This window comes from Myotis myotis, unplaced genomic scaffold (assembly GCF_014108235.1).
Source record: "Myotis myotis isolate mMyoMyo1 unplaced genomic scaffold, mMyoMyo1.p scaffold_m19_p_2, whole genome shotgun sequence".
NCBI classification, from domain to species: domain Eukaryota; kingdom Metazoa; phylum Chordata; class Mammalia; order Chiroptera; family Vespertilionidae; genus Myotis; species Myotis myotis.
In genome coordinates this window covers 180,528,268-180,555,539 of record NW_023416324.1, presented here as the reverse complement: position 1 = coordinate 180,555,539, position 27,272 = coordinate 180,528,268, and the positions used below count along the sequence as shown (strand labels likewise).

The window sequence follows — 27,272 nt, the reverse complement described above, 5'->3', positions numbered from 1 at the left end:
CAGCAAGGGTGGAACCACAGGGTGCTGCTGCACTATTCCACTGTTCCTGATCTCCTGAAACAGCAGTTCCATATGGTTCAGCCTAAATAACCGCCTTTACAAACCACCTAACAAGCCACTGCAATGTATTTCCCATCAACTGATCCTTCACAATGTATTTTGCTTTAGTTTCCAAGGCCTCAAAACTCTGGCTTAAATAGTGGTCAGACTCAAAGGCATAAAAAGTACTTTGTTTTGGCCCAACAATTTCTTTACATTTTGTCCCAAAAGTACTACATAACAATATCCAAACATGCGCATACATGTTTATATGTAACAATCACTAGGTCGTTCATTTTCCCACTTTATTAATCATTTTTATCTTATTCAAAATATTATATGGATGTCCTATTTGGATCTGCCTTCAAAAACAAAACAAAACAAGATCTATTAATTTCAGCGCTTCATAGCAAGTTATTTTGCATCAGCTGGTTCCTTTCGTTTCTTTTCCCTTTTCTCCTCCCTGCCCTTGTTGGATATCACTTTCCCAGGTGTTCCAGGCCAGAGAGGCACAGTGGTAGTACTTGAGAATAAGAAAAAGCTCACAACCAGGGTGCAGCTGAGAACATCTCAGCAAGCAGTGGGGTCTAGGATCTGAGCCCACGTTTGTACTTCCTATACAAGGAAGGACAACTATCTGAGCCCTAAGAAGAAGAATGAGTTTCAAAACCAAAACTGAGAATTCAATGTCCTATTCTATTCCTTCTATCTCCCCTGACACACAACTACAAAAATTATATTTTTTATACCACACCACACTTTACTATTAAACCTTGCAGTAAATTTAGGCTATAATTTCTAAAACTCAACCACTCCAGTGTGACATATTTAAACCCTGAATAATTCCATCTCATGCTAACAATCTGCACTTACACTGCAGTCAATCTTTTCCACCATCCTATGACCCATCCAACCCAAGCTTAACTTCTTAGACTGTTACTTTTTTTTTTTTTTTGGCTTAATCCATCCCATATCTCCCCATATAGTTTTCCTTCTATTTATAACAACATCTATTAATCTGTCTAGAAAACTTAGATAATTATTTATTTATATTTATTACAAATGACTTTCAATGATTTATGTTTACTAATTATCCCTCAATAAATACATTTAGTTAGAATTCAGGTCAAAGGTACACTTAATCAATTGGGATAATACTTATGAAAACATTCTGAAAAAATGTCTAATTTAGCTTTTGAAATGCTAACTACAATTAGGACCAAAAACATTTAGCTAAGAATTCTAAATATACATTATTAAATTGATGACATCTGAGAGTTTATATGTTCTATGTACAATAATCTCACTTCATAACAAATGATAAAATGGTATTTGAATAGTGAAAGCCAAACCATTTGTTACCAATATTTGCCTGAGATGATGCCAACATATTTGAAAGAGTCAGAGAGTTAAACCATGCAGTAACACATAGCTTTAAAATGGCAGTCCAGACATTTAAGGAAACATACAAAGTTCAACAGTTTGGACTGATACAAATTTCAAATGCATAAAAGGTTATTTTGAGAATATTAAAATAATTGGAGGCCTATTTATTTTATGAAAGTACTCACCTGACTCTTGCAAGTATCTATATACCAAGAAGTTGACCTCATCACTGCTTATACTCATCTTTATTCCCACTTAAACCATGAGGTCACAACACAGGATATAACCCTAAAAATAAAACAAAGTTAATTAAGTATTTTCTCAATAAAATATTTTTAAACAAAATGTAAACAATGTTGTAAAAACCATTTGATTGTATTAAATGATGAAAAAAAGAAGGTTCTATATTGCCTCATAACGAACCCTAACAAATAAAGTTACTTCCAACAGTTAGTAATAAATTATACAACCAAAACATGGCTGGGTCTATTTTTCTGCAAGATAACATACTGACAAAAATGATTCAAATTTTATAAAAGGGCTTTAGCATCACATTTTAATTATTATATCAAACAGCATAAAAAGTTGTTCCTTTATTTCTCCTTAACTGTAAAAATAGTAAATTTTAAGAATCAGATTATTATTTATTTAGACAAGAAAGATTCTAGACCACTGGCTGGGGATGGATTAGGGAGTGAGCCGATTGTGTCTACATAAGGTTATCTATATATAAAAAAGGCAATGACCGTGACGACAGAAACGACCGCTGGACCAGTCACCATGCGGTGCTCACATACATGCATAGGCACAGGTAAAGTCTATGAGTGAACTAAGAATGAACAAGACAAATGCTTGCCTTCACAGAGCTCGCACTGTAAGAAAGTTAGGTCAGGGATGAGAATTCAAAATTGTCACCAGCACAGACCTGAGGTGCCGCTTCTCAGAGCGGCCAAAGATACACCCAGTAGCGGACTGGGGGCGTGACTAAAGGGCTGGCGCCAACATGAAGGTGGAGTTGTTCTAAATTTCCCAGGGGAGCCAATGGCTGCCTAGGAGACAGAGCTTTTGATGCTGATTGGCATAGAAACAGACCAATCAGAACCAAATCTGGGTGAACTGCAAAGGCAGAACCTAAGGTGGAGGCTGTGGAGAGGTTTTAAGGGCGCCAGCTGTTTGGTGTAAGGTGTAAGAAAGTGGTTCAATTTTTTAATAACCGGTTTGGCAGTATAGTGCATATGGCTGGCTGTCAGTGAAGATATAGGGGTTATGTATTTTTGTCTGCCAAGAGCATCTCCTCCTGCTGAAAAAGGCTCCCCCACCCCCATTTAAGCAATTCTATCCTATTTAATCTATCTATAATAAAAGGGTAACATGCTAATTAGAACAGGTTGACCAGCCATATTCTGGACATCTGACTTCCTTCCGGACAAAGCCAAGGCAGAGGCAGTTAGGGGCGATCAGGACAGCAGGGGAAGGCAGTTGGGGGCGAAGTGGCCTGCAGGGGAGGACAGTTGAGGGCAACCAGGCCGGCAGGAGAGAGCCATTGGGGACGACCAGGCTGGCAGGGGAGGGCAGTTGGGGGCATTAGGCAGGTGAGTGGTTAGGAGCCAGTGGCCCTGGATTGCGAGAGGGATGTCTGACTGTCTAAACTGGCAGTCGGACATCCCCCGAGGGGGTCCTGGATTGAAGAGGGTGCAGGCCGGGCTGGGGGACACCCCCCTCCCCGCACGAATTTCATGCACCAGGCCTCTAGTGTCTACATAATTTCATAGGATTTTAAGTCTCAATTTTGTCAACATCTAATCTGGTAATGTTCAAGTTTCCAAAAGCTCTAGGTCTTTAAGGCAGTGGGTTTGGAATACAATTCTGAAAACTCAAATGATGTGCTTTTATCTTAATGTACATCCTTAAACCTAGAACCAGGAGAAAGGGGAAAAAGGAAACTGAGATATAACTTAAATATGGCTAACTATACTTATCCATTCTCAAGTCTCTTAAGAGTGACTTAAGCAGTACTCAGCAACCTTTCTTTGTACAGAGCCAGATAGTGAAAATGTTAGGATTTGCAACACACAAACATACTACCCAACCCTGCGGCTATAGCACAAGAGCAGCAGCAAACAATATGCAAGCAAATGAGTGTGATTATGTTCCAATAAAACTTTATTTAGTGACACCGATATTTCAATGTTATATGATTTGTTGTCATAAAATATTTTTCTTTTGATTTGTTTCCAAGCATTTAAAAATAAAACTTTCTTAGCTGTAGTCCTTATAAAAGGCTTAACAGGGGAGATTTGGTCTACAGACTAGTTTCTTGGTCCCTTGTTTAAAAAGGATACACTAACACCTAGTAATAAAGGGGTTCTAACATTAAGGGCCCATGCGGATTGCTCTGCCACATCATGGACCCTTCATGAGGCAGAGTTCACAGGATACTTTAAAATCACAAATTAACCAAACATTTCAGTAAGCTCCTCCGTGACAGGAACTGCTACTGCCCAACATTGTGGAAAAAGTGGTGACCAAGCATCATCCAGCTTGTAGCTCAGAAAGGAAGAAAGACAAGGAGGTACGAAGAATTTTCCAGTGGATGCACACAGAGGAAACCCTAACCAATTTAGCAGTCTGGGAACACAGCCGAGGGAAAGTGGCACTGGTGTTTCAACCTGAAGGACAGACAGGAGCAAAGGGAGAACAGGAAAGTTTTGGGGAGGAAGGCAGGAATGGAAGCAATTCAGTGAGCACTAATGTCAAGGAAAGGACTGGATGAGGAAAGAGTAACAAAACATGAACTAAGGCTTGAAACAAAACCCGTATTCTGCAGGGCCTTAAAAGCATCACCTAGAGAAAACGAATGCACTGACAAGGTTTTAAGACAGTAGGTGAATGGCCTGATTTACTTTTTTTAATCCTCACCCAAGGATATGTTTTCATTTATTTTAGAGAGGGAGGGAGGGAGGGAGAGGGAGGGAGGGAGGGAGGGAGGGAGGGAGGGAGGGAGGGAGGGAGGGAGGGAGAGAGGGAGGGAGGGAGGGATGGTCTATAGAAAGAGAAACATCGATTAGTTGCCTCAGGTACATGCTCTGACCAACCCACAACCTAGCTATGTGCCTTGACCAGGAATCAATCCAACAACCTTTCGGTGCATGAGACAATATTCCATGCAACGAAGCCATCTGGCAAGGACTGATTTAAACTTTAAAAAGATTATCCTGGCTGTAATATGAAGAATAGACTGGAAGGAAACTAGACTGGAAAAGGGATAGGTTGCAGAAATCTAGCTGAAGACCAAGAAACCTGGACTATACTGGAACTGGGGGCAGTACTGGGATTCACCAGGTACTTAGGAAGTCGACTCAAGGTGATTGATTGGACACAGGGATGAGGAAAAGGAGACTCAAAGTTTCTTTTAGGACATCTGGATGGGTGGTAGTTCTATTTACTGAGATGAGAAACCATGGTGGAAGAGTAGCAACTATCTTGATATAAAGAAAGGGACTTTGGAGCACCAAAGCCCCATCGAAGCAAGTCTAGCCCCAGAGGGGTGTCTCCAGCACAGAAGTTCTCCCACTGCAGACACAGCTGATTCTAACAGCCAATTGGCCTGGAGGCCAATTACTCACAGTGATAACTAAAACAATCAAGGCTTAATTACAACAAGACTGTGCACAAAGCCCACAAGGGGGTGCACCAAGAGTGTCTACCTCAGGTAATTGGGACACTTAGCACAGAAAGGCACTCTATCGACACAGTGAAGCATAAAAAATGCCGAGACAAAGAAACAGGACACAAACAACAGAATTGGAGGAAAGCAAACTGCTGGATATAGAGTTCAAAACCACACTTTTAATGTCTTTAAAGAACTGTCTAGAAGCTGCCGATAAATTTAATAAGGCCCTCAAAAAGACTGGTGAGACCGCCGATAAATATAGTGAGATCCTCAAGAAATCTAATGAGACCCTCTATGTTGTGAGAAAGGACCAACTAGAAATTAAGCATACACTGACTGAAATAAAAAACATTATACAGACTCCCAACAGCAGACCAGAGGATCGCAAGAATCAAGTCAAAGATTTGAAATACGAAGAAGCAAAAAACACCCAACCAGAAAAGCAAAATGAAAAAAGAATCCAAAAATACGAAGATAAGCTGAGCCTCTGGGACAGCTTCAAGCGTACCAACATCAGAATTATAGGGGTGCCAGAAGAAGAGAGAGAGCAAGATATTGAAAACCTCTTTGAAGAAATAATGACAGAAAACTTCCCCTACCTGGTGAAAGAAATAGACTTACAAGTCCAGGAAGTGCAGAGAACCCCAAACAAAAGGAATCCAAAGAGGACCACACCAAGACACATCATAATGAAAATGCCAAGAGCAAAAGACAAAGAGAGAATCCTAAAAGCAGCAAGAGAAAGAAAATCAGTTACCTACAAGGGAGTACCCATACCACTGTCAGCTGATTTCTCAACAGAAACTTTGCAGGCCAGAAGGGAGTGGCAAGAAATATTCAAAGTGATGAATACCAAGAACCTACAACCAAGACTACTTTATCCAGCAAAGCTATCATTCAGAAGTGAAGGCCAGATAAAGAGCTTCACAGATAAGAAAAAGCTAAAGGAGTTCATCACCACCAAACCAGGATTATATGAAATGCTGAAAGGTATCCTTTAAGAAGAGGAAGAAGAAGAAAAAGGTAAAGATACAAATTATGAACAACAAATACACATCTATCAATAAGTGAATCTAAAAATCAAGTGAATAAATAAATAATCTGATGAACAGTATGAACTGGTGATTGTAATAGAATCAGGGACATAGAAAGGGAATAGACTGACTATTCTTGGGGGGGGGGGGTGTGGGGTGAGGGAAGAGATTGGACAATAATCGTGCACCTATGGATGAGGACAGTGGGTGGGGAGTGAGGGCGGAGGGTGGGGTGGGAATTGGGTGGAGGGGAGTTATGGTGGGAAAAAAGAGTAACTAATGTAATAATCTGAACAATAAAGATTTAATTAAAAAAAAAAAAAAGAAAGGGACTTTGCCAAAAAAATTAACTAAAAGAGTACAATTAATCACCTGAATGTTCAATATCCACGGGGACACATTCCAAGAACTTCAGTGCCTGAAAACCCAGATGGTACCAAACCCTGTATACACACCTGCAAAATTAGCACAAATTTCTATTTCCCTCTTCACAATTTTTCATATAGAAAATACATTCTTAGGATAGATCTTAGCAACCTCAGCATAGGATTTTTTCCCTTTGTGTATTACATTGAGAACTTTCACTTTTTCATTTAAAGCAGCGGTTCTCAACCTGTGGGTCGCGACCCCTTTGGGGGGGCGAACGACCCTTTCACAGGGGTCGCCTAAGACCATCGGAAAACACATATATAATTACATATTGTTTTTGTGATTCATCACTATGCTTTAATTATGTTCAATTTGTAACAATGAAACTGGGGGTCACCACAACATGAGGAACTGTATTAAAGGGTTGTGGCATTAGGAAGGTTGATAACCACTGACTTAAATGAAGCACTTTATGGCTTCTCTTTGGCATATCTGAATTGCCAGCTTCATTACTTTTGCAATTTGGGGTCATTATTAAATAAAAGCATTGCGATACCATGAGTGGATCTGATCAGCAAGATGGCTATGAAGTGACTGACGGGCAGGGAGCATACACAGCGTGGAGACGCTGGACAAAGGGGGATGATTCACATCCCAGGCAGCACAGAGCAAGATGGCATGAGATTTCATCACGCTACTCAGAATGGCGCACAATTTACAATTTATGAATTGTTTATTTTTGGAATTTTCTATTTAATACTGTTAGACTGGTTGGCCACGAGTAACTGAAAGCATGGAAAGTGAAACCGTGGATAATGCGGGGCTAAGGTACTTACTGCACTTTGGGGTAATAAACCAATCCAAACAAATGCTGATCAGATCCATTTATGGAGTGAGGTAGTGACCAGTGAAAAGTAAACACTAAAATGGTCATGTTATTAACAAAGATGATGGGGAGAAATGCATTAAAGCACTATTTTTTTTAACGGATTTATTTTATTCACTCAGTCAATACTTCATTTCAGGACTTCCAATGTGCCAGGTATTCTGATAGATGTTGAAGACACAGCTAAATAAAGTAATTCTTAGCACTAAAGGGTCCTAAGAAGTTCCTAATTCCAAGTTATGATATAAACTGCCAACGACTCAGTAAGATATGAACAGCAGTCCTAACTGGTCATCCAGTCTCTGTAGTCACAAACAGACCACTACAATACCCTGCTAAATATAACAGCTTCTAAACACAAATTTATTTTGTTTGTTGGGGCTGAATTCTCCATCTGATCTGAAGCAAAATAATAATTCAGCCGCTGCCCTGAGACCCACTGAGTTATAAAAAACTGTCAAATAGTCTTGTTAAAACCAAAACACACTGTGAAAATACCAAACTATCATAACAACAAAAACAACAACAACAAAAAGTGTACGTGGTGGGGAAATAAGAGTGAGGAGAGAGATTAAATCAATTTATCCATTTGGGAAGTCATGGTGGGTATGAACTCGATGGGCTGCATAGAATTCCTATTATGAAGCCCTTACTTCCAGCACCTCAGAATGGGACTTCATTTGGTGACAAGATCTTTAGAGGTGATTAAGTTAAAATGAGGCCAATCTGAATATGGTCCCAATATGAATGATGCTCTTATAAGAGAAGAGACACCAGGATGCATGTGCACAGAGGAAAGGCCATGTGACAATAGAGAGAAGGCAGCCATTGGCAAGTCAAGGAGAGAGGCCTTAAAAAAAATACCACATGCACTGGCACCTTCATCTTGCACTTCCAACTTCTAGAACTGTAAGAAAATAAATTTCTGTTGCTTAAGCCATCCAATCTGTGGCCATTTGTTATGGCAGCCCTGTCAAACTCATATACACCCATCTTATATCACAAATTCTTAAAAGCTCTGTTTGATCATTCATTAGAGGCCTTTAAAATTATTACGTTCACAGTTGCTAGGATCTGCCTTTCAATTTGCCTCTCTCTATCTTTAGGAACCCATCCTGTTCTGTAATTATCAAGGATGATGAGATTAACAGAATATGTTATTTTATAATCTTCTGCCTCCGTCCCCACTGCCCCATTCTCCTATGCTCCCCACCGCCACAAAACATTCTCAGGAGCAGTACCAAAAATGCATTACCCTTAATTCACCACCTCATCAAAAACAGTAATTAAAATTCTACCACTGTTAGGTAATAATGCTTTGTTTGTATAAAATATGGCACAATGAAGAAAGGTATATTTTAAGACTCAGCTTTGAAGTCTTTGGCAATATACCTTAAAATGTGCATAAAATACATTCTCAATTTTTGCAATGCTAAATCCTATAAGGTTGTACAAAATTTTACTAGACTAAATGAAATCATGTTTACCAAATTACTTTTGTAAACTGTAAAGTTACAACATTAGGATTTAGAAACAATCGGATAATCTCGAGAAGAAACACTAAACTCTAAATGAAATACATATTTCAGGTTATTTTTAATATAATACTAATTAAACTAAAACAAAAACAGTACAAAATCAAATTATTTGGCTGATATCTTAAAACATTAATAACAAAAGCTTATTTACTTTTCTTATGTATTAGCCCTAAACTACAACTATGGTTTATCTGTCAAGCATTTTAAGAATATCTTTTCATGGCTGCCTGTAACATTAAGTCCAAAGAGAAGCAAAGTAGTGTATTTCTTCATAACAACAACAAAATTCTACCATTCTTAACATTAGGATAAATGCTGAGTTTAAGCTATATTTTTAAAGAGCCAATCTCATAACTCTTACACTATTATATAGGAGAATATATCCTTTATAGTAAATCAGTAAGTTTTTTAAGGTGGTATCTTTAATAATTTGAATATTATGTCCCAATAAAAAATCTATAGTACAACCCTGCCCTAAGAGAAATATGCACCTTTAAATAAAAAAGCAGACAAAATAGATTGTGAAGGAAAATGGTCAGACTCTGGCATAGGTTTTAATGTTCCAATTTTGACACATGATCATCTTTTTGATAATTTTTTAAAATATATTTTTATTGATTTCAGAGAGGAAGGGAGAGGGAGAGAGAGAGAGAAACATCAGTGATGAGAGAGACTCACTGATTGGCTGCCTCCTGCACACTCCCTACTGGGGATCGAGCCTGCAACCTGGGCATGTGCCCTTGGCAGGAATTGAACCTGGGAACCTTCAGTCTACAGGCAGAGGCTCTATCCACTGAGCCAAACTGGCTAGGGCTCAATAATTTTCTTAAGAGTGTGCCTAGCAATGTGGACATTTTATGTAAAGGATAACAACATTTTTCTTTTTTTAAAAATAGTTATAGTAATTTTTGTGCTGTGAAAATTTCTCCTTTTGATTATTTTGCTTTGTTATCAGGTTAATGATCATCAAAAGTCCAAAGTTGGTAAATGTTAAGAATTTCAAGTATGATTACAACTTGGAAGGGATTAACTTCTAAATTACTTTTCCTTCACTTTTTCATTCTAATCCAGAGCTTGCAGATATAAATTAAAGATAACATAATAGAGAAACAAGATCTCAGGTAGCCTTTGTGATTTCAGACAAATCATAAATTTTCTAGGCTTGTTCCTCATCTATGAAAAGTAGAGGATCTCTTTCACTTCTAAACTTCAATGATTCTAGTCAGTACAAGTATATAGGGTATTAAATATGAACCTTGCAGGCCAATACAGAGTACCAGGTCACATAGCGATTTTAATAGGCTTTACCTACAGAAGTACATTACAAAATTTTTAAAACTGTCAGAGCTCAGAATTAGGGAAAAGGAAAACAAATGAGCCCACTTCATTAAGAAACATTTAAGTACTTATTAAGTATGATGCTTATTAGGACCAACTATCATTTATAAACAGTGACTTACATAAAGACATAGGTAAATGTATATCATTTGCAAGGTGTATCACAGGCAAGGTGTATATCAAATCATTATTCATTAGCAATAGACTCCTAATGGCAATCATTTGTTTCACCTGTTACCAGGTTCTGCAAACTATGGCCATGTGTCAAATCCAACCTATTGCCTATTTTAGTACAGCCCACAATACCTTGTGGTTTTCACAAAACAAAAATGGTGTTTACAGAACATTAACACTTGCCATTGATTTGATGAAAGGGAATACTAATTCTGAATCTCAATTAGGCAATTTAAATCTCAGCAAAACTATACTGAGAACAGTAAACTAGCAACCAATCCAAATCACCCTTGATTTAAATTCAACTGACATTAACTACTGCCCTATTTCCTTTTATACCCAGAGGCCTCTGATGAGCTGCCTCACTGCCCATAGATGTGGACTTAACTTCCCAAACATATAAAGGAGTGGTTGTTTACTCAGATGTCTTCTAAGATCCCTTTAAAATATAAAACTACATGACGCAATAAATATATGTTGAATGATTAAATAAAATTATAGTCAAGATACACTGACAGAGGAATGAAAATGGACAAGATATCAAAACACTAAAGGAACAGAGGTAGATCAAATTTCTGGCACATATTTTTTAATTATTGAGCAGCAATGAGTCATAGGACTTAAGGTAAACCATTGTCAGTGTCTGAAGGAAAAGTCTAGAAACTCAAGTCAGGTATGAAAATAAAGTAAGAAGGTGGTCCCCTACCACTAGAAGGAAAAGTTCTGAGTTTGGGAAGAAACAAGAAAAATAACAAAATTTTCTCGATTAAAATAAACTTATTCTAGCTTTGGAACAGATATGCTATGAGAATATGAAAGAAACAGCTAGAACTTTAAAAGGACAATCACATGAATGGATGGAAACTCTGATTAAAACTGAGAAATTATATACGCAAAATAAAGAGAAAAGGGTACCAGATGTAACTACCTAGAACTACCTTTATAAAAGTTTATTAGGTAAGAAACTGGTATTACTTGATTCAAGAGAAAAAACTAAGTAGACAAAATGAAGACTAGTGGACCCTCGTGAATCAAAACAAGTGTTCATAAATTGGCTATACTGGGCAAACTCTGGGGCAGAAGTAAAAATGTGCAGAAGATTGTTCTGATAGCAGAAAGGTTTGATTAATATTGATCAAGTGTCCCAAGTATGAGGAAAAAACGTAAAGAAGAGATCATCATTCATTCCAATGGCAATCAAAGCTGCTCAAATCAAGTGAAGACAATTTAAACCAAGTTTAATCCTCAGATAACAGACTGATACAGACATGAGTATGTAAACACGCACGCAGGGCACACAAGCATGCATGAGCACACATGCACATGCACACACAGACACACCAGCTATCAGTAAATGTGGAAGGCAAAGGCAAAGGCAACAGCAAATGGAGCAGAAACTGATGACAGGCATGAAGTGAAGTAGGCTTTCCAGTTTTATTGGGGAAAAAATGAGGGAAATCAACCATGAATGTCTCCTAGCTCAGTTTCACAGTGTAAGAAAAAACAGCAGTACTATCCTATCACATTTTCTTTAAAAAAAAAAAAAAAGCAGGTAGGAACAAATCAAGCGCAACACTCCTTAATCAAAGGAGGTCCTGCGGTGTCCTCCTTTGTAAATAATCAATCTAGTCAAGTTATAGACTTGCCAACTACAAACACCTATTTTTAGCAGTATCTTTTTAAAAGATACTTTCCATTTCATAGTAAACGTACTTGACTGCTAACACTATTTAAGGTGCTCAAAACTAAAACCAGAGTTATTATTTTTGTCAAGCCTGAGTCACAGTTGATTTGCTTTTTATTTAGTACTAGAGGCGCTATGCTCAAATTCATGCAAGAGTAGGCCTTCCTTCCCCCAGCTGCCGGCACCGGCTTCTCTCTGGCACCTGGACCCCGGCTTCCCTCCGGCTGCTGGCAGGTACCAGGGACCTGGGCTTCACTCGCAGCCCTGGCTTCGTCTGGAAGGACATCTGGTCTAATTAGCATATTATGCTTTTATTATTATATACTAGAGGCCCGGTGCACAAAAATTTGTGCACTCAGGGGGGAGGGGGGGATCCCTCAGCCCGGCCTGTGCCCTCTCGCAGTCTGGGACCCCTCGGGAGATAATGACCTGCTGGCTTAGGCCTGCTTCTGGGTGGCAGAGGGCAGGCCCAATCCCTAGGTGCAGCCCCTGGTCGGGCTCAGAGCAGGGCCAATTGGGGAGTTGGGGCGCCGCCGCCGTCATACACAGAGCAGGGCGGATTGGGAGGTTGCGATGCCACCCTCAGTCACACTCAGGGTAGGGCCAATTGGGGGGTTGGGGCATCGCCCCCTGTCACACTCAAGGCAGGGTCGATGGGGAGGTAGCGGCGCCACCGCCTGTCACGCACAGAGCAGGGCCAATCAGGGGGTTGGGGCTCCATACGCTGTCACACACAGAGCAGGGCCGATGAGGGGGTTGGGGAGCTCCCCCCTGTCACGCACAGAGCAGGGTCAATCATGGGTTTGGAGAACTCCCCGCTGTCACACACAGAGCAGGGTTGATCAGGGGGTTGGGGCGCTGCCCTCTATCACACACAGAGCAGGGCCGATCAGGGAGTTGGGGCGCCGCCACTGTCACTCTCAGGGCAGGGCGGGGAGGTTATGGCTCTACCCCATCACACACAGAGCAGGGCCCGTGGGGGTGGGGGGGGGGGGTTGGGGCACCACACGCTGTCACACACAGAGCCGCCGGGTGATCAGGGGGTTGGGGAGCTCCCCCCTATCAGGCACAGAGCAAGGCTGATCAGGGGGCTGGGGCGCCGCACCCTGTCACACACAGAGCCGCAGGGCGATCAGGGGGTTGGGGAGCTCCCCCCTATCAGGCACAGAGCAGGGCTGATCAGGGGATTGGGGCGCCTTCCCCTGTCACGAACAGAGCAGGGCCGATAGGGAGGTTGTGGCCCCGCCCCCTGTCACACACAGAGCCACAGGGCAATCAGGGGGTTTGGGCGCTGCCCCGTCACGCTGATCCCGGTGCTGGGAGGCCTCGCGGCTCCGCTGATTCTGGTGCTGGGAGGCATATTGCCCTTTTACTATATAGGATAGAGGCCTGGTGCATGGGTGGGGGACGACTGGTTTGTCCTGAAGGGTGTCCTGGATCAGGGTGGGGGTCCCCACTGGGGTGCCTGGCCAGCCTGGGTGAGGTGATGAGGGCTGTTTGCAGCTGGTCACACACCCTTCAGGGTGGGGGTCCCCACTGGGGTGCCTGGCCAGTCTGGGTGAGGGGCTGAGGGCTGTTTTCAGGCTGGTGGGTGACTGAAGCTCCCAACTGCCCCTTTTTTTCATTTTTTTATTCTGGGCCAGCTTTAGCTCTGACTCCAGCTCTGAGGCCTCTGCTGCTGAAAGCAGTTATCTGGTTTGTTTGTGTTCTATAATCGAAACACTGTATCAACTCCAGCTCTGAGATCCTGGCTATCTGAAAGTAGGTTTCTGGGGTTTTGTTTAGCTTCTATATTTGTAACTATGTTTCAAACTGCAAGCTCAGAGGCCGGGAAGGCAGGCAGGGAACGTTGGTTTCCTCCGTCACTGAAGCAAGCAAGCCTCATGTTAGTTTCAAGCTGCCTGGCTGCCGGCCGCCATCTTGGCTGGCAGTTAATTTGCATATCGCCCTGATTAGCCAATGGGAAGGGTAGAAGACGTACGCTAATTACCATGTTTCTCTTTTATTAGATAGGATTATTATAGACTAGAGGCCTGGTGCACAAAAATTTGTGCACTTGTGGGTAGGGGGTCCCTCAGCCTGGCTTGTGCCCTCTCGCAGTCTGGGACCCCTCGGGGGTGACCACTTGCTGGCTTAGGCCTGCTCCCCAGGGGGATTGGGCCTAAGATGGCAATCAGACATCCCTCTTGCAGCCCTGGAGCCCTCGGGGGATGTCCATTTGCCAGTGGGGAGCAGACCTAAGCTGCAGTCAGACAACCTTGGTGCTGTTGAGGAGGCAGGAGAGGCTCCCACCACCACTGCTGTACTGGCAGCCGTCAGCCTGACTTGTGGCTGAGCAGAGCTTCCCCGCTGTGAGAGCGCACTGACCACCAGAGGGCAGCTCATGCATTGAGCATCTGCCCCCTGGTGGTCAGTGTGTGTCATAGTGACCAGTCATTCCCAGTCTTTCTGCTGTTAGGGTCAGTTTGCATATTACCCTGTTACTATATAGGACAGAGGCCTGGTGCACGGGTGGGGGCCAGATGGTTTGTCCTGAAGGGTGATCCGGATCAGGGTGGGCGTCCCGCTTGCTGCCAGGCCAGCCTGGATGATGGGCAGATGGCTGTTTGTAGCTGGTCACACCCCCTTCAGGGTGGGGGTCCCCACTGGGGTGCCTAGCCAGTCTGGGTGAGGGGCTGAGGGCCGTTTTCAGTCTGGCGGGCGACTGAAGCTCCCAGCCTCTTTTTTTTTTTTTTTTTAATTCTGGGATTTATTTACCTTCTATAGCTGTCACTGGAGCTGAGAGCCAGCTCCAGCTCTGAGGCCCAGCTCCAGCTCTGAGACCTTGGCTGGCTGAAAGCAGATATCTGGGTTTTGTTTGGCATCTATAATTGAAACATTGTTGCTGCTCTGCTCGCTCCAGTTCTGAGGCCGCGGCTGGCTGGAAGCAGGTATCTGGGTTTGTTTAGCTTCTATAATCGAAACTCTGTTGCCATTACTGGCACTCTAAGCTCTGAGGTCATGGCCGGCTGAAAGCCAGTATCTGGGGTTTGTTTAGCTTCTATAATTGAAACATTGTTGCTTTCGGAGCTCAGAGCTTGTCGGCGGCAGGTGGGGAACCTTGGCTTTCTCCATCACTGGAGCAAGCAAGCCTCCTGCTCGCTTCAGCTGTGTGGCTGCCGGCTGCCATCTTTATTGGCAGTTAATTTGCATATCCTGCTGATTAGCCAATGGGAAGCGTAGCGGAGGTATGGTCAATTACCATGTTTGTCTATTATTAGATAGGATAGAAATTAGGTCTCAAAGTGAGGTGTGTAGACCCCTGGGGTTCCCAAGAGTTTTATTAAGGGGTCCTCAGGGTGAAAATTATTTTTATACTAAGAAATTATTACTTGCCTTTTTCACTGAATTGACATTTGCACTGATGTTATAAGATAATAGTGGTAAATCAAGGCAGGAACACCTTATTTTATTAGCAGTCATATTCTTCATTACCATGATCCACAAAAATTCTTCACTGAAGAATTTCCTTGATGAAGCAGCCAAAACCAAAATGCTTACTTTTATTAACATATTGTTCCTTTTCATTGAATTTATTGGGGTGACAGTAGTTAACAAAACTATACAGGTTTCAGGTGCACATTTCTGCAGCTGTATTGTGTGTTCACCACCCCAAGTCAATTGTTCACTGTCCATCACCATTTATCCCCTCCATACCCTCCTCCACCACCTCCCCCTTCGCCCTCCCCGCAATCACCTTATGCCACTTTTACTTTAAAGAACAACTTACAAAGTATGGCTTTTCAGATTAGAATCTGACAGACATTTTCTTGCAAATAAAGTGAAACTGTCATTTTAAATAAGACAACTAATGGTAAAAGTTGGCAAGGGTAAAACTTAAGCTTTTAAGGGAACATTAGAATTGGAAATTTTATCAGCCACCATGAATTTGAGAGCTTCCCAATACTCTATGAGATTAATGGTGATATTAATTAGTCTGATTTTTATTGCATAATGAACATATGGAAGATCTGCAGAACTCAGTGAACAAATATTTTCCCAATGACCAGTACAAAATTATGAAAGTTCAAGAGAGACCTATGGCTTTTAATGAATGGAATACAAAAAGTTCAGATACAATTTCAAATCTTGCATTAAAACTAACCCTTGCCCTAGCCCAGCCGTGGGCAAACTACGGCCTCGGCCCTTTTGAAATGAATAAAACTAAAAAAAAAAAAAAAAGACCATACCCTTTTATGTAATGATGTTTACTTTGAATTTATATTAGTTCACACAAACACTTCATCCATGCTTTTGTTCCGGCCCTCCAGTCCAGTTTAAAAACCCATTGTGGCCCTCGAGTCAAAAAGTTTACCCACCCCTGCCCTAGCCGGTTTGGCTCAGTGGATAGAGAGCTGGACTGCTGACCAGAGGATCCCAGGTTTAATTCCCGTCAAGGACATGTACCTCAGTTGCAGGCTCCTTCCCAGCCTGGGCCCTGGTCAAGTCGCAGGAGGCAATTAATTGATGTCGTTTCTCTCACACCAGTATTTCTCTCTATCTTTCCCTCTCTCTTACACTCTCTCTAAAAATCATTGAAAAATCCTCGGGTGAGGATTAAACAAACAAACAAAAAACTAACCCTTAGGAAACTATCTGCCTGTATAGTATTTGGTATAGTATCAAAGAAGAACATCCAAATTTATTTAGTTTTTTTAAAAATATATTTTATTGATTTTTTCACAGAGAGGAAGGGAGAGAGATAGAGAGCCAGAAACATCGATGAGAGAGAAACATCGATCAGCTGCCTCCTGCACATCTCCCACTGGGGATGTGCCCGCAACCCAGGTACATGCCCTTGACCAGAATCGAACCCGGGAACTTTCAGTCCGCAGGCCGACGCTCTATCCACTGAGCCAAACCGGTTTCGGCCCAAATTTATTTTTAACACATTGTATGCGGGAAACGTATTTATACATTTTACGTTGACTGGTAGTAGAGCGGCGCGGGACACGTATTAATACGTTTTTTATAGACTAGCAGTAGAATGCGGGTAACGTATAAATATGTAAACTAAAGCTATCGTAATTTTACTGAACGTTGCCATTTGCACAAAAAATAAGCAAAAATGGCCCACGCCACCTGTTAGCACGCGATAAAAACTACCCGCAAAGAATGTGTTAAAATAAAATTTTATTTTGATTTGAAATACTTCAACTGTTTATCTTTGTAAGGCCAGCTTTCATATATTTCAACTACAACAACATATTTCAATATGTGGCTGCAAAAGCAGATGTGAGAACTCAGCTGTCTTCGAGTAAGCCAGCGATTAATAGAGATTTAAAAAATGTAAAACAATGCCACTCTTTTCATAAAAATTTTCGTTTTGAAAAATACCTGCTTTTCATAAAATATAATATGGATAGGTTTACTGTTATGTTAAAATGTGTTAGTAATACAAAATTTCATTTTATTTTCTGATGCAGCAAATATCAATAGTTATCACTCACATAAACAAAAGTTCTTCAGAGTCATTAATAAATTAAGAACATAATGTGGTACTAAGACCAAAATGTTTGAGACCTGATAGTCTAAAAATGTATTTCCTCTTGGCAATACTAATGTTAATCTCTTTTGCAATCTTCCCCTGAGGAAACAGACTTCTTAAACCACATGTTACTATCTGAACATGTTACTGTTAATGTATGACAACTGTTCAGATAGTAACATGGCTTTTATTACGTTCATGTTGGAATACATATTAGGTATTCAGTAAATTTATGCCTAATAAACAAAAAAGGTACTTAGAAGACAAACATCCTCATGCAGAAGTTCTAATTTTGATAAAACATATGGAATCTACTAGAACAAAGAGTGAAAATTGTAATTGTTCTTGAGACCACCTCTATAAATGGATTCTTTCTAGATACACCCACTTGATTCAATAATTTTACTGTAATTTAATTTATCATTCATTCAACAAACATTTACCGAGTGCTAACCCATGCCTGCCACTGGTCTAGGCCCTGAACACTGTAATAATATAGAACTCCATTAATACAAAGAATGATATTGTGAAGAATAGGCTTCGCAGGCAAATTACAGATTGCATTCCATTTCTTACCAAATTCCACTATGCAAAGCTGTAGAAAGGTGTGGAGGCTGTGGTACAGAAGCACTACTGTCATAGCACATGTCCTTCTCTTAACAGTGCAGATCCACACTGTCCTCCAATTTGTCCAGCCTCATCACTTGTGTTAAGTGGTAAGGTTCCGAAGGGCTGTGATCCCTTTCCCACCAACTGAACCATGAAGCTGGTCTCTCTAACAGCCTTAATTTTCCAAAGAGAATGCACTCAGGACTACAAGCAATGGCAACATTCTTCAGAGAGAGAGAGAGAGAGAGAGTATATATAAATATATATGAAAACAAAAAACAAAGTTCCTAAGGATGTTTACTTTAGGAACACTTTTTTAGTGTCCTCCCTCCCTCCCAGAAAGAGAGAGAGAAGAGGAATAAAATAAGTTCATTAAAAAGGGAATACCAAATAAGGTTGTCATACATTAATAATATTCATTAATTTTGATGGGGGAGGAGAAGAAAAAGAGTACACTAAAAAAAGTATAGCCCTAGCTGGTTTGGCTCAGTGGATAGAAAATCAGCCTGTGGACTGAAGGGTCCTGGGTTCGATTCTGGTCAAGGGCACATGCCCAGGTTGCGGGCTCGATTCCCAGTAGGGGGCGTGCAGAAGGCAGCAGATCAATGATTGTCATCATTGATGTTTCTATCTCCCCTTTCCTCCCTCTCTGAAATCAATAAAAATGTTTTTAAAAAGTATAATCACATTCATGCATTTAAGTAAAATAATATGTATGTGTGTAAAGAAAAATATTTTTGTTATTGTGAATCTGGCTTTAGATCTATGGACTCTAAACATTTTTATTAATAAACTAAAAATTCAAAGGGTTTTCACACTCCTTGACTCCCACCCCTTGCCATTTTCAGCATTTGAAAAGGCTGAAAAGAACAGTCATTAAACCTCCATTTGACTTCTTGATTCTCCTCTCACCCATAGATCTCTGACTTTTCTTCCTGCCCTAATATGTGTAGAGCTGACTTCTTTTTAGCATTGTGATCGTCACTCTTCTCTCCCACTGATGATCTCATCCACTCTGAAGAATTAGAAAATGGCCCCATCTAACACATCCCGACCTTTCCCACTCCAAGTATTCCAGCTGAGACACAAATTCTCCTTTCAGAATCTTATAATTAAGCATATTCAGGGGCAATTTATGTCCTAAGCCCCCAAATTTGTTTCTCCTCTTCCCCATAACTATCACTAATTCTACCACTCACACTTTAAACGTTAGTTTCATGTTGGATTTAACTTCCTATCTCAGCTCTTAACTGCAATCTTAATTCTACCTTCTATTACCTATGCAGCACCATTTTCAGCCATGCTTCCCTTTCTACAGTTCCTATCACCCCATACTACAACAGCCTCAAAGTCTCCTAGTCTCCTCCTGTTATCTTGAGATCCAGACATAAAACATAACTAATTATGTCATACCAGAGGCCCAGTGCACAAAACTTTGTGCACTCGGGGGGGTCTCTCAGCCCGGCCTATGCCCTCTTGCAGTCTGGGACCCCTTGGGGGATGACCACCTGCTAGCTTAGGCCTGCTCCCTGGGGGATCGGGCTCAAGCTGGCAGTCAGACATCCCTCTGGCAGCCCGGCAGCCCTCGGGGGATGTCCACTTACCAGCAGGGAGCAGACCTAAGCTGCAGTCAGACATCCTTAGTGCTGCTGAGGAGGTGGGAGAGGCTCCCACCACCACCGCTGTGCTGGCAGCCATCAGCCTGGTTTGTGGCTGAGCAGAGCTCCCCCTGTGGTAGCACACTGACCACCAGGGGACAGCTCCTGCACTGAGCATCTGGCCCCTGGTGGTCAGTGTGTGTCATAGTGACCAGTCATTCCCAGTCTTTCTGCTGTTAGTGTCAATTTGCATATTACCCTTTTATTATATAGGATAGAAGCCTGGTGCACGGGTGGGGGCCAGCTTGTTTGCCCTGAAGGGTGTCCCGGATCAGGGTGGGGGGTCCCACTTGGGTGCCTGGCCAGCCTGGGTGAAGGGCTGATGGGTGTTTGCAGCTGGTCACACCCCCTTCAGGGTGGGGGTCCCCACTGGGGTGCCTGGCCAGCCTGGGTGAGGGGCTGATGGCTGTTTGCAGGCTGGTCACCTCCCCCCGCCAGTGGGAATCCTCACCCCATGGAGGTTTGGCCAGCCTGGGTGAGGGGCTGATGGCTGTTTTCAGGCTGGCCAAATCCCCTTTAGGGTGGGGGGGTCCCCACTGGGGTGCCTGGCCAGTCTGGGTGAGGGGCTGAGGGCTGTTTTCAGGCTGGCCAAGTACCCGGGCGACAGAAGCTCTCAGCCTCTCCTTTTTTTCTTTTTTCTTTTTTATTCTGGGATTTATTTACCTTCTATAATTGAAACTTTGTTGCCTTCAGTGGAGCTCAGAGCCAGCTAAGGCCGGCGGGCAGGAAGCTTGGCTTCCTCCATCGCCAGGGGCAACCAAAGCCTCCTGCTCGCTCCAGCTCCGTGGCCACGGCCAGCTGAAAGCAGGTATCTGGGGTTTATTTATCTTCTATAATTGAAACTTTGTTGCCTTGAGTGGAGCTCAGAGCCTGTCGCAGCAGGCGGGAAGCTTGGCTTCCTCCATCACTGGGGCAACCAAGCCTCCTGCTTGCTCCAGCTCCGTGACTGCCGGCCACCATCTATATTTAGTTAATTTGCATATAGTCACTTTGATTGGCTGGTGGGTGTGGCTTAAGGCATAACAAAGGTAGGATCAATTTGCATGTTTTTCTTTAATTACCTTCCACATTCACTCTAAACCAGTGGTCCCCAACGTGGGGCACATGCCCCGGGAGAGGGGGGGGACGGGACGGGACAACAATTTGATGTTTAAGGGGGCAATTCAAGAATGAGTTATTAACAGTGAATTTTTTGCATTTCTTATGGTTCTCGGGGCCTCACATACCATATATAAATATGTATTGTGACGTATTAATGCATTTCAGTTCTCTATTATATTTTGAAACTTTACTTGCTATTTTTTCATATCACTTCATATTATTATTATTATTAGTTTTTAACAATTTCTTAGTGATTTCTTCCTTGGTACTTCAACTGTCCTTTTATTTTTCTCTTTCATGGATGCCATGTTCTTTGGAAGCTTATTTAGACCAAATTAATGGCCTTTTAGGATTTCTCCACATGGATAGGAATTCACTTTTTGAATAATAAGAATTATATGCCATGTTGGTGGTGGGGCCGGGGGGGAGAGTGCATCAGGATTTTAGAGATGCTTAGGTGGGGCATGGCCAAAAAAAGGTTGGGAACCACTACTATAACTATTCAGCCAGGCATCTAAGTTCTCCAGGCTATAGTCTCAAAGTATCTATGTAGCCACAGAGCACTTCATTAAACCTACCCTTTGATGAGCACAGATGTTTCTCGACTTACGATGGTGCTATGTCCCAATAAGTTGAAAATACAGTAAGTAGAAAACGCATTTCAATACACCTGAACTGCCAAACATCATTATCTTAGCCTAGCCTACCTTAAATGTGCTCAGAACACTTATATCTAGGTGCCTGCAAGTGGGCATAATCACCCCTCTGCCTCTGTCCAGCATCACGAGAGTATCATGCCACAACGACTGGGAAAAGATCAAATTCAAAGTGCAGGTTCTACTGAATGCTTTTGTTTTCACACCATTGTGCAGTCAAAAAATTTTAAGTTGAACAATCATAAATTGGGACCATCTGTATATATATGTCATTCTAACATCCCACAAATTTTCACATTCCTGCTTTTTTAGCTCTTTGTTCCAACTACAAGTGTTGAAATTCTTCTGTTCTTCTTTAAATGCCATCTCCTTATGAAGCCTATTCCAATGCCAACATTAAAGATGGCTGGAACTTCCCTCCTGGATCCCAAAGCATAGTTTTGTGGAGTTTTTTTTAATTCTTTTCAAAACTGGGCAATAGAGAAAAGATTAGACTACCAAACAGAATGTTGATGTTTTCTTTCAAATGTTAGTCCTTATGCATAAATCAAAGTCATTTTAAATTCCCTAAGTCAGTTTCTTGTTCTGTACAATAAAATCTAATCTATAAACCTCATGGGTAGATAGAAATGCATGAAAAACCATTTTATAATCTGTGTTAACATTGTTACTACATTACCTTTTATTATGCATATTTGCTTTTCAGCCACTACCCAATTATAAGCATTTAAAAGGCAGTCTGTTCTTTATAATTTAATACTCAACACATAGTAGCTATTCAAATCTTTTTTAAAACCTTCATAAATCATAAAATAGTTCTCATGCTCCAGCATAAGAAATATAATCTAAGCACAATTTATATACCATTATGCCTCAATCAAAATAAAACATCTACAACCCTTCTCCTCAAAGGTTATTGCCATGTAATACATCTACACCTCTTATTTAGTTCACCTGAAATACGATTAGTTAACTGGAAGATAGGAACCCTTTAAATGGCTGATAAATAACTAGTCAAAAGTGTCTGTTTGTGTGACTGTGATGGTGGTATGCTATCCAATCGAACAAATTTATCAGAATTCATAATGAAGCAATCATGCACCCTAAAATTCAAAAAGTCTAAAGGTTGATATCATGGTTATTTCAGTGACATAAAACAACAGATTTTTAAAAAGTAAACATACAAGAGAAGCATGTTAATTTTCATTAAACTGAAAGATTTTTTTCTTACTCTTTTACAAAAGCAAAATTAGTTATGGGCAATGTTTACAAAAATTCAAAAACAAAAAGGGGAAGGAGAGTGGAAATGATTCTTTTGGTCATACAGAAATCATAACCCAAGAGAACTTGAAAGTCCTTGAGTTACTCTTGAAAACCACGTAAGTCTATACTATTTTGTTAAGTCAGGAAGCAAGAAAACTACCTAAACCTACCAGGACCTTGTCTAAAGGACATAGGAACAAACTTAAAGAGGGGATCACTAGCCAAAAATGAGACAGTTTGAGCATCAATAGAGAAAATAATTCAATAACCTAAAACACAAATGCGTTTAAATCCATGAGGTCATAAGATAAACCAATTTTACTGCAATTACATGTCACACTGTTGACTTGGCATTTTATTTCACACAAAAAATGCAATCGTATTTAGTATCCTGTCTGCTCTTAGATCTGACAGCCACACTCTTAAACTTACATGTAATTCATTTTTTAAATCTAAATTTGTGACTCTACAAATCATTCCTGTTTTAAATTTTAATCTACTATTGCTAATAATGCCTGGTAAGGCTTCAGTAGTTACTGATAAGAAACCTTCTTACTAAGAGTTTAACTTCAAAAATAATGATCAAATGCCAAGAAGTAGCAGCAAAATAAAAAGTCACAAGTAGACTATGTTATGGATTAAAACAGGTATGGGCAAAAAATGAAAATGGAATGTTTGACAGGAATAATGAACAGCAGTTGATGAGAGGAGCAAACACTTTGTGTGTTCATTTAAAAACAACAACGAAGCTCACCCTATGTATGATGTTGCTGAGTTGCATAATAAACCTCAGGCAGCATGATGGAACAGAAAAGAGTCCTAGACTGAGTGAGGAGACCTCTGTTCTAGCCCAAGGCCTCAGTTTCCTGATCTGTAAAATGAGGGTGCTGAATTAGATAATCTGGAAGGGCTCCTCTAGCTTTAATGTTGAGGGATTCTATGGACAAATTTAGAAAGAAGCAATAAAATGTAAACTTCTTAACAGTGAAGTTTATATTGGAAATAGCAGGTGGAAACAGATGAAAAGAATTTTCATAAAATTTTGAACTGCAAAAGGCAATTACCTTTGAACTTATAACTGCTGTAAAGGTTTTTATGATAAACCAGCCTTAATAGTATTACTATATAAACTAGATTTAGTAATGATTGACCAAATTATGTCCTGAAAAAATCTATTCACCTTTGGTTAGCCAGACCACCCAAGTAAATCTCGAAAATAGTACAGGAACACCTTTGGCATAGTAATGACGTCAAGTTACAAAGTGTCTCATAACTATCCTCAGTTAAGTAACTGAACAAAGAGTAAAATGACAAGAAAAATAATTAAACAATTATTTAACTTCAATATGCAATAAAATAACTATTATGCTTGTGATATCCTTCTTTGTTAATGAGTGTATGTTCCCTATGCAATCATTTTTTTCTGGTTAGGTCTCAAAATAGAAACTGGCTTTTCCGTTCCAACAACAAGGCTAATTAAAATGACTTTTTTTCCCCACTGGGTGACACAGAAACATAAAAAAGGGTGTCTTTGTGTTTAAAGTTTCTATACTGAAAGAAATCAAGCTTCTATCAGTAACAAATGATAGAAAGGCTCTGTGCCTCCAAAACCAGTGGTTTTACAACTGTACTTTCCTAAGTACAATTAACTGCCTGGGTCCCAGCTAATCCTCCAAGGTCTAATAAATTGAATTGTAAGTTTTAAGTTCATGGGTCAGCTGATACTCTATGTTTATTTATTTTTTGCTTATGTTGATGCTATGCTTCTGACCTGGCAGACTTAAAACTCTAGAGACATGAGAACCAATAATCCAAACTCTTTCAGAAATCTACTCTATTAAAGGATGCAATGTCTATCTTTAAAAGATACCTTTATATATAAAAGTCTAAGCGACCAAACGACTGAACAACTGATCGCTATGATGCGCCCTCACCATCAGCGGGCAGAGGCTCAATGCAGGAGCTGCCCCCAGGTGATCAGTGCGCTCCCACAGCCAACCTTCCTCGGTCCCTCCCCCGACCCCACCAGGCCGAACCTCCTGCGGTCCCTCCCCCTGGCCGGCCAGCCCCATTGCCCTGATAAGCGCAGCAGCCCAACCTCCTATGGCCCCTCCCCCTGCTGGCCAGCCTCCCGCAGCCCAGATCAGCCCTGATGGCCGGCCAGGCTGTGGGACCACACACATGCACAAACTCGTGAACCGAGCCTCTAATAAAGATATAATGAAACATTCAATGAGAAAAAAAACTTGTTTTTCAATGCTTATTTTATACAAATTACCTAAGGGATTATAAAATAACTTGACATCCACACAATTCCATTAATTATTAATTTCAACATTTTACCTTGGCAATATGGTACCTAATATGTTTTTCAGAATCACTAATAAAATTTCTCTCTGGTTGGTAAAAACAGAGGCAAAAATAAAAGTCTTCATGGTTGTGACATATATGTGTGTCTCAGAGAGGAAATCTGTGAAACAAGATTTTCCTTTATATTGAATATATTTTCCATTTTAATTTGGGTATTTGGATTTATAATCCTAACGAGTTTGTTATTAAAATACCCTTAAACTGAATGGCAAACAACAGAAATCAGGATGGACATGCAGAGCGTACTGCAGGGCTCTATTCTGAGTATCAGCTGTACCCAGCCATTTTCTCCATCTCCCTTACCTCCCCCATGACTTTTTCAGAGACTTAAACAGTAGCTTATTTACATTAAAATGTTAGTTTAGCATTAGCTTATTACTAATAAAATACTATTACTAATGATAAGATACTATAAGCAGCAGTTTTAGCCAATTTTTACAGTGTAAAAAAACTCCTGCAAAAATTTAGGATTATTGTCGTGGGTAAAATATTCTCCTCTAGGATGGTGCTGGTACCAAGATAAACAGTTAAAGAAAAATGTGATCTTTAAAATAACTAGCTGGTATGTCATGTGAAGCCCAATAGATTGTCCCTCACTAAATTTCTATCTCTAGAAAATAAGTACAGCTGTAATTCTTTCCACCACTTTATATAAGTCAGCACACAATCTTCTCTAAGACCAAAATATCTCAGATATCAATAATACAGAATTCCTGGAACAATAAAAATGACTACAGCTGGGCACAACATACCAGCCCATTTGCTTTGAGGGAGTTATAATACCTAGGAAAAATGGTAATGCTTTATATTATTGCAATACTATCCTATCTAATAAGGAGGGAATATGCTAATTGACTGCCCTGCCCTCAAAGATGGCGGCACCCATAGTCACAAGATGGCCGGCAGGGGAGGGCAGTTGTGGGTGATCAGGCCGGCAGGGGAGGGCAGTGGGGGCAACCGGGCTGGCAGGGGTGGGTAGTTGGGGGCAATAGGGCCAGCAGGGGAGCAGTTAGGTGTTAATCAGGCCGGCAGGCGAGCAGTTAGGGCGTGATCAGGCTGGCAGGCAGAAGCGGTTAGGGGCAATCAGACAGGCGAGTGGTTAGGAGCCAGCAGTCCCAGATTGTGAGAGGGATGTTCCCCGAGGGGTCCCAGATTGGAGAGGGTGCAGGCTGGGTTGAGGGACAACCCCCTCAGTGCATGAATTTCATGCACCGAGCCTCTAGTTCAGGGGTGGGTAAACTTTTTGACTCGAGGGCCACAATGGGTTTTTAAACTGGACTGGAGGGCCGGAACAAAAGCATTGATGGAGTGTTTGTGTGAACTAATATAAATTCAAAGTAAACATCATTACATAAAAGGGTACGGTCTTTTTTTTTTCTTAGTTTTATTCATTTCAAACGGGCCGGATCCAGCCCGCGGGCCGTATTTTGCCCATGGCTGCTCTAGTTGGAAAGATAAAAAGCCAAAAGACAGTGGCTCAGTCACTGAATGTCGACTGAGGAACCAGGATTCCTGGTTAGGACACATGCCTAGGTTGCAGGCTCAATGCCCAGTGTGGGGCATGCAGGAGGCAGCTGATCAATTGTTCTCTCTCATCATTGATGTTTTCTACCTTTTTCTCCCTCTCCTTTTCTCTCTGAAGTCAATAAAAATACATTTAAATTTAAAAAAAGACAAAAGACCAAAAAAAAGTTCAAGTCTGACTATTTTAGGTTATTAGAAAAATATGAAGTCAATATACTGTTAAGTAATTATATGTAACTTTTCATTTTCTAAAATATATCAACTGCTTAATTTTTTTGGAAGTTCTCATTTCAGGATTAGAGAAGAAAAAATAAAATGATCAGATTAATGGTTAAAATATCATCCCTAATAATTACGATTCACGTTTTAATTTTATTTTTCTCTCATTCTCACCGACTTTCAACTTATTCTGATATGTACATTCAACCTATCAGAATAGATTT

General features: G+C 41.0%; 1 protein-coding gene across 10 annotated transcripts in view; it reads right to left on the bottom strand.

Annotated features, from left to right (window-relative positions):
• The window catches only part of TBL1XR1 (TBL1X receptor 1), a 171,063-nt gene that overhangs the window by 39,466 nt on the left and 104,325 nt on the right, over nucleotides 1-27,272 (bottom strand). For 6 of the 10 annotated variants that reach the window (XM_036349723.1, XM_036349727.1, XM_036349721.1 and 3 more), the window contains one exon: nucleotides 1,611-1,713. The exons of 2 other annotated variants lie outside the window; for them this stretch is intronic. In XM_036349723.1, the coding sequence (XP_036205616.1) occupies nucleotides 1,611-1,668 (58 nt within the window). In that variant the 5' untranslated portion in view covers nucleotides 1,669-1,713. Of the gene's footprint in view, nucleotides 1-1,610; nucleotides 1,714-6,504; nucleotides 6,588-27,272 lie in introns of all 10 variants that reach the window. 2 more of the 10 variants (XM_036349726.1, XM_036349725.1) reach the window with 1 other exon arrangement.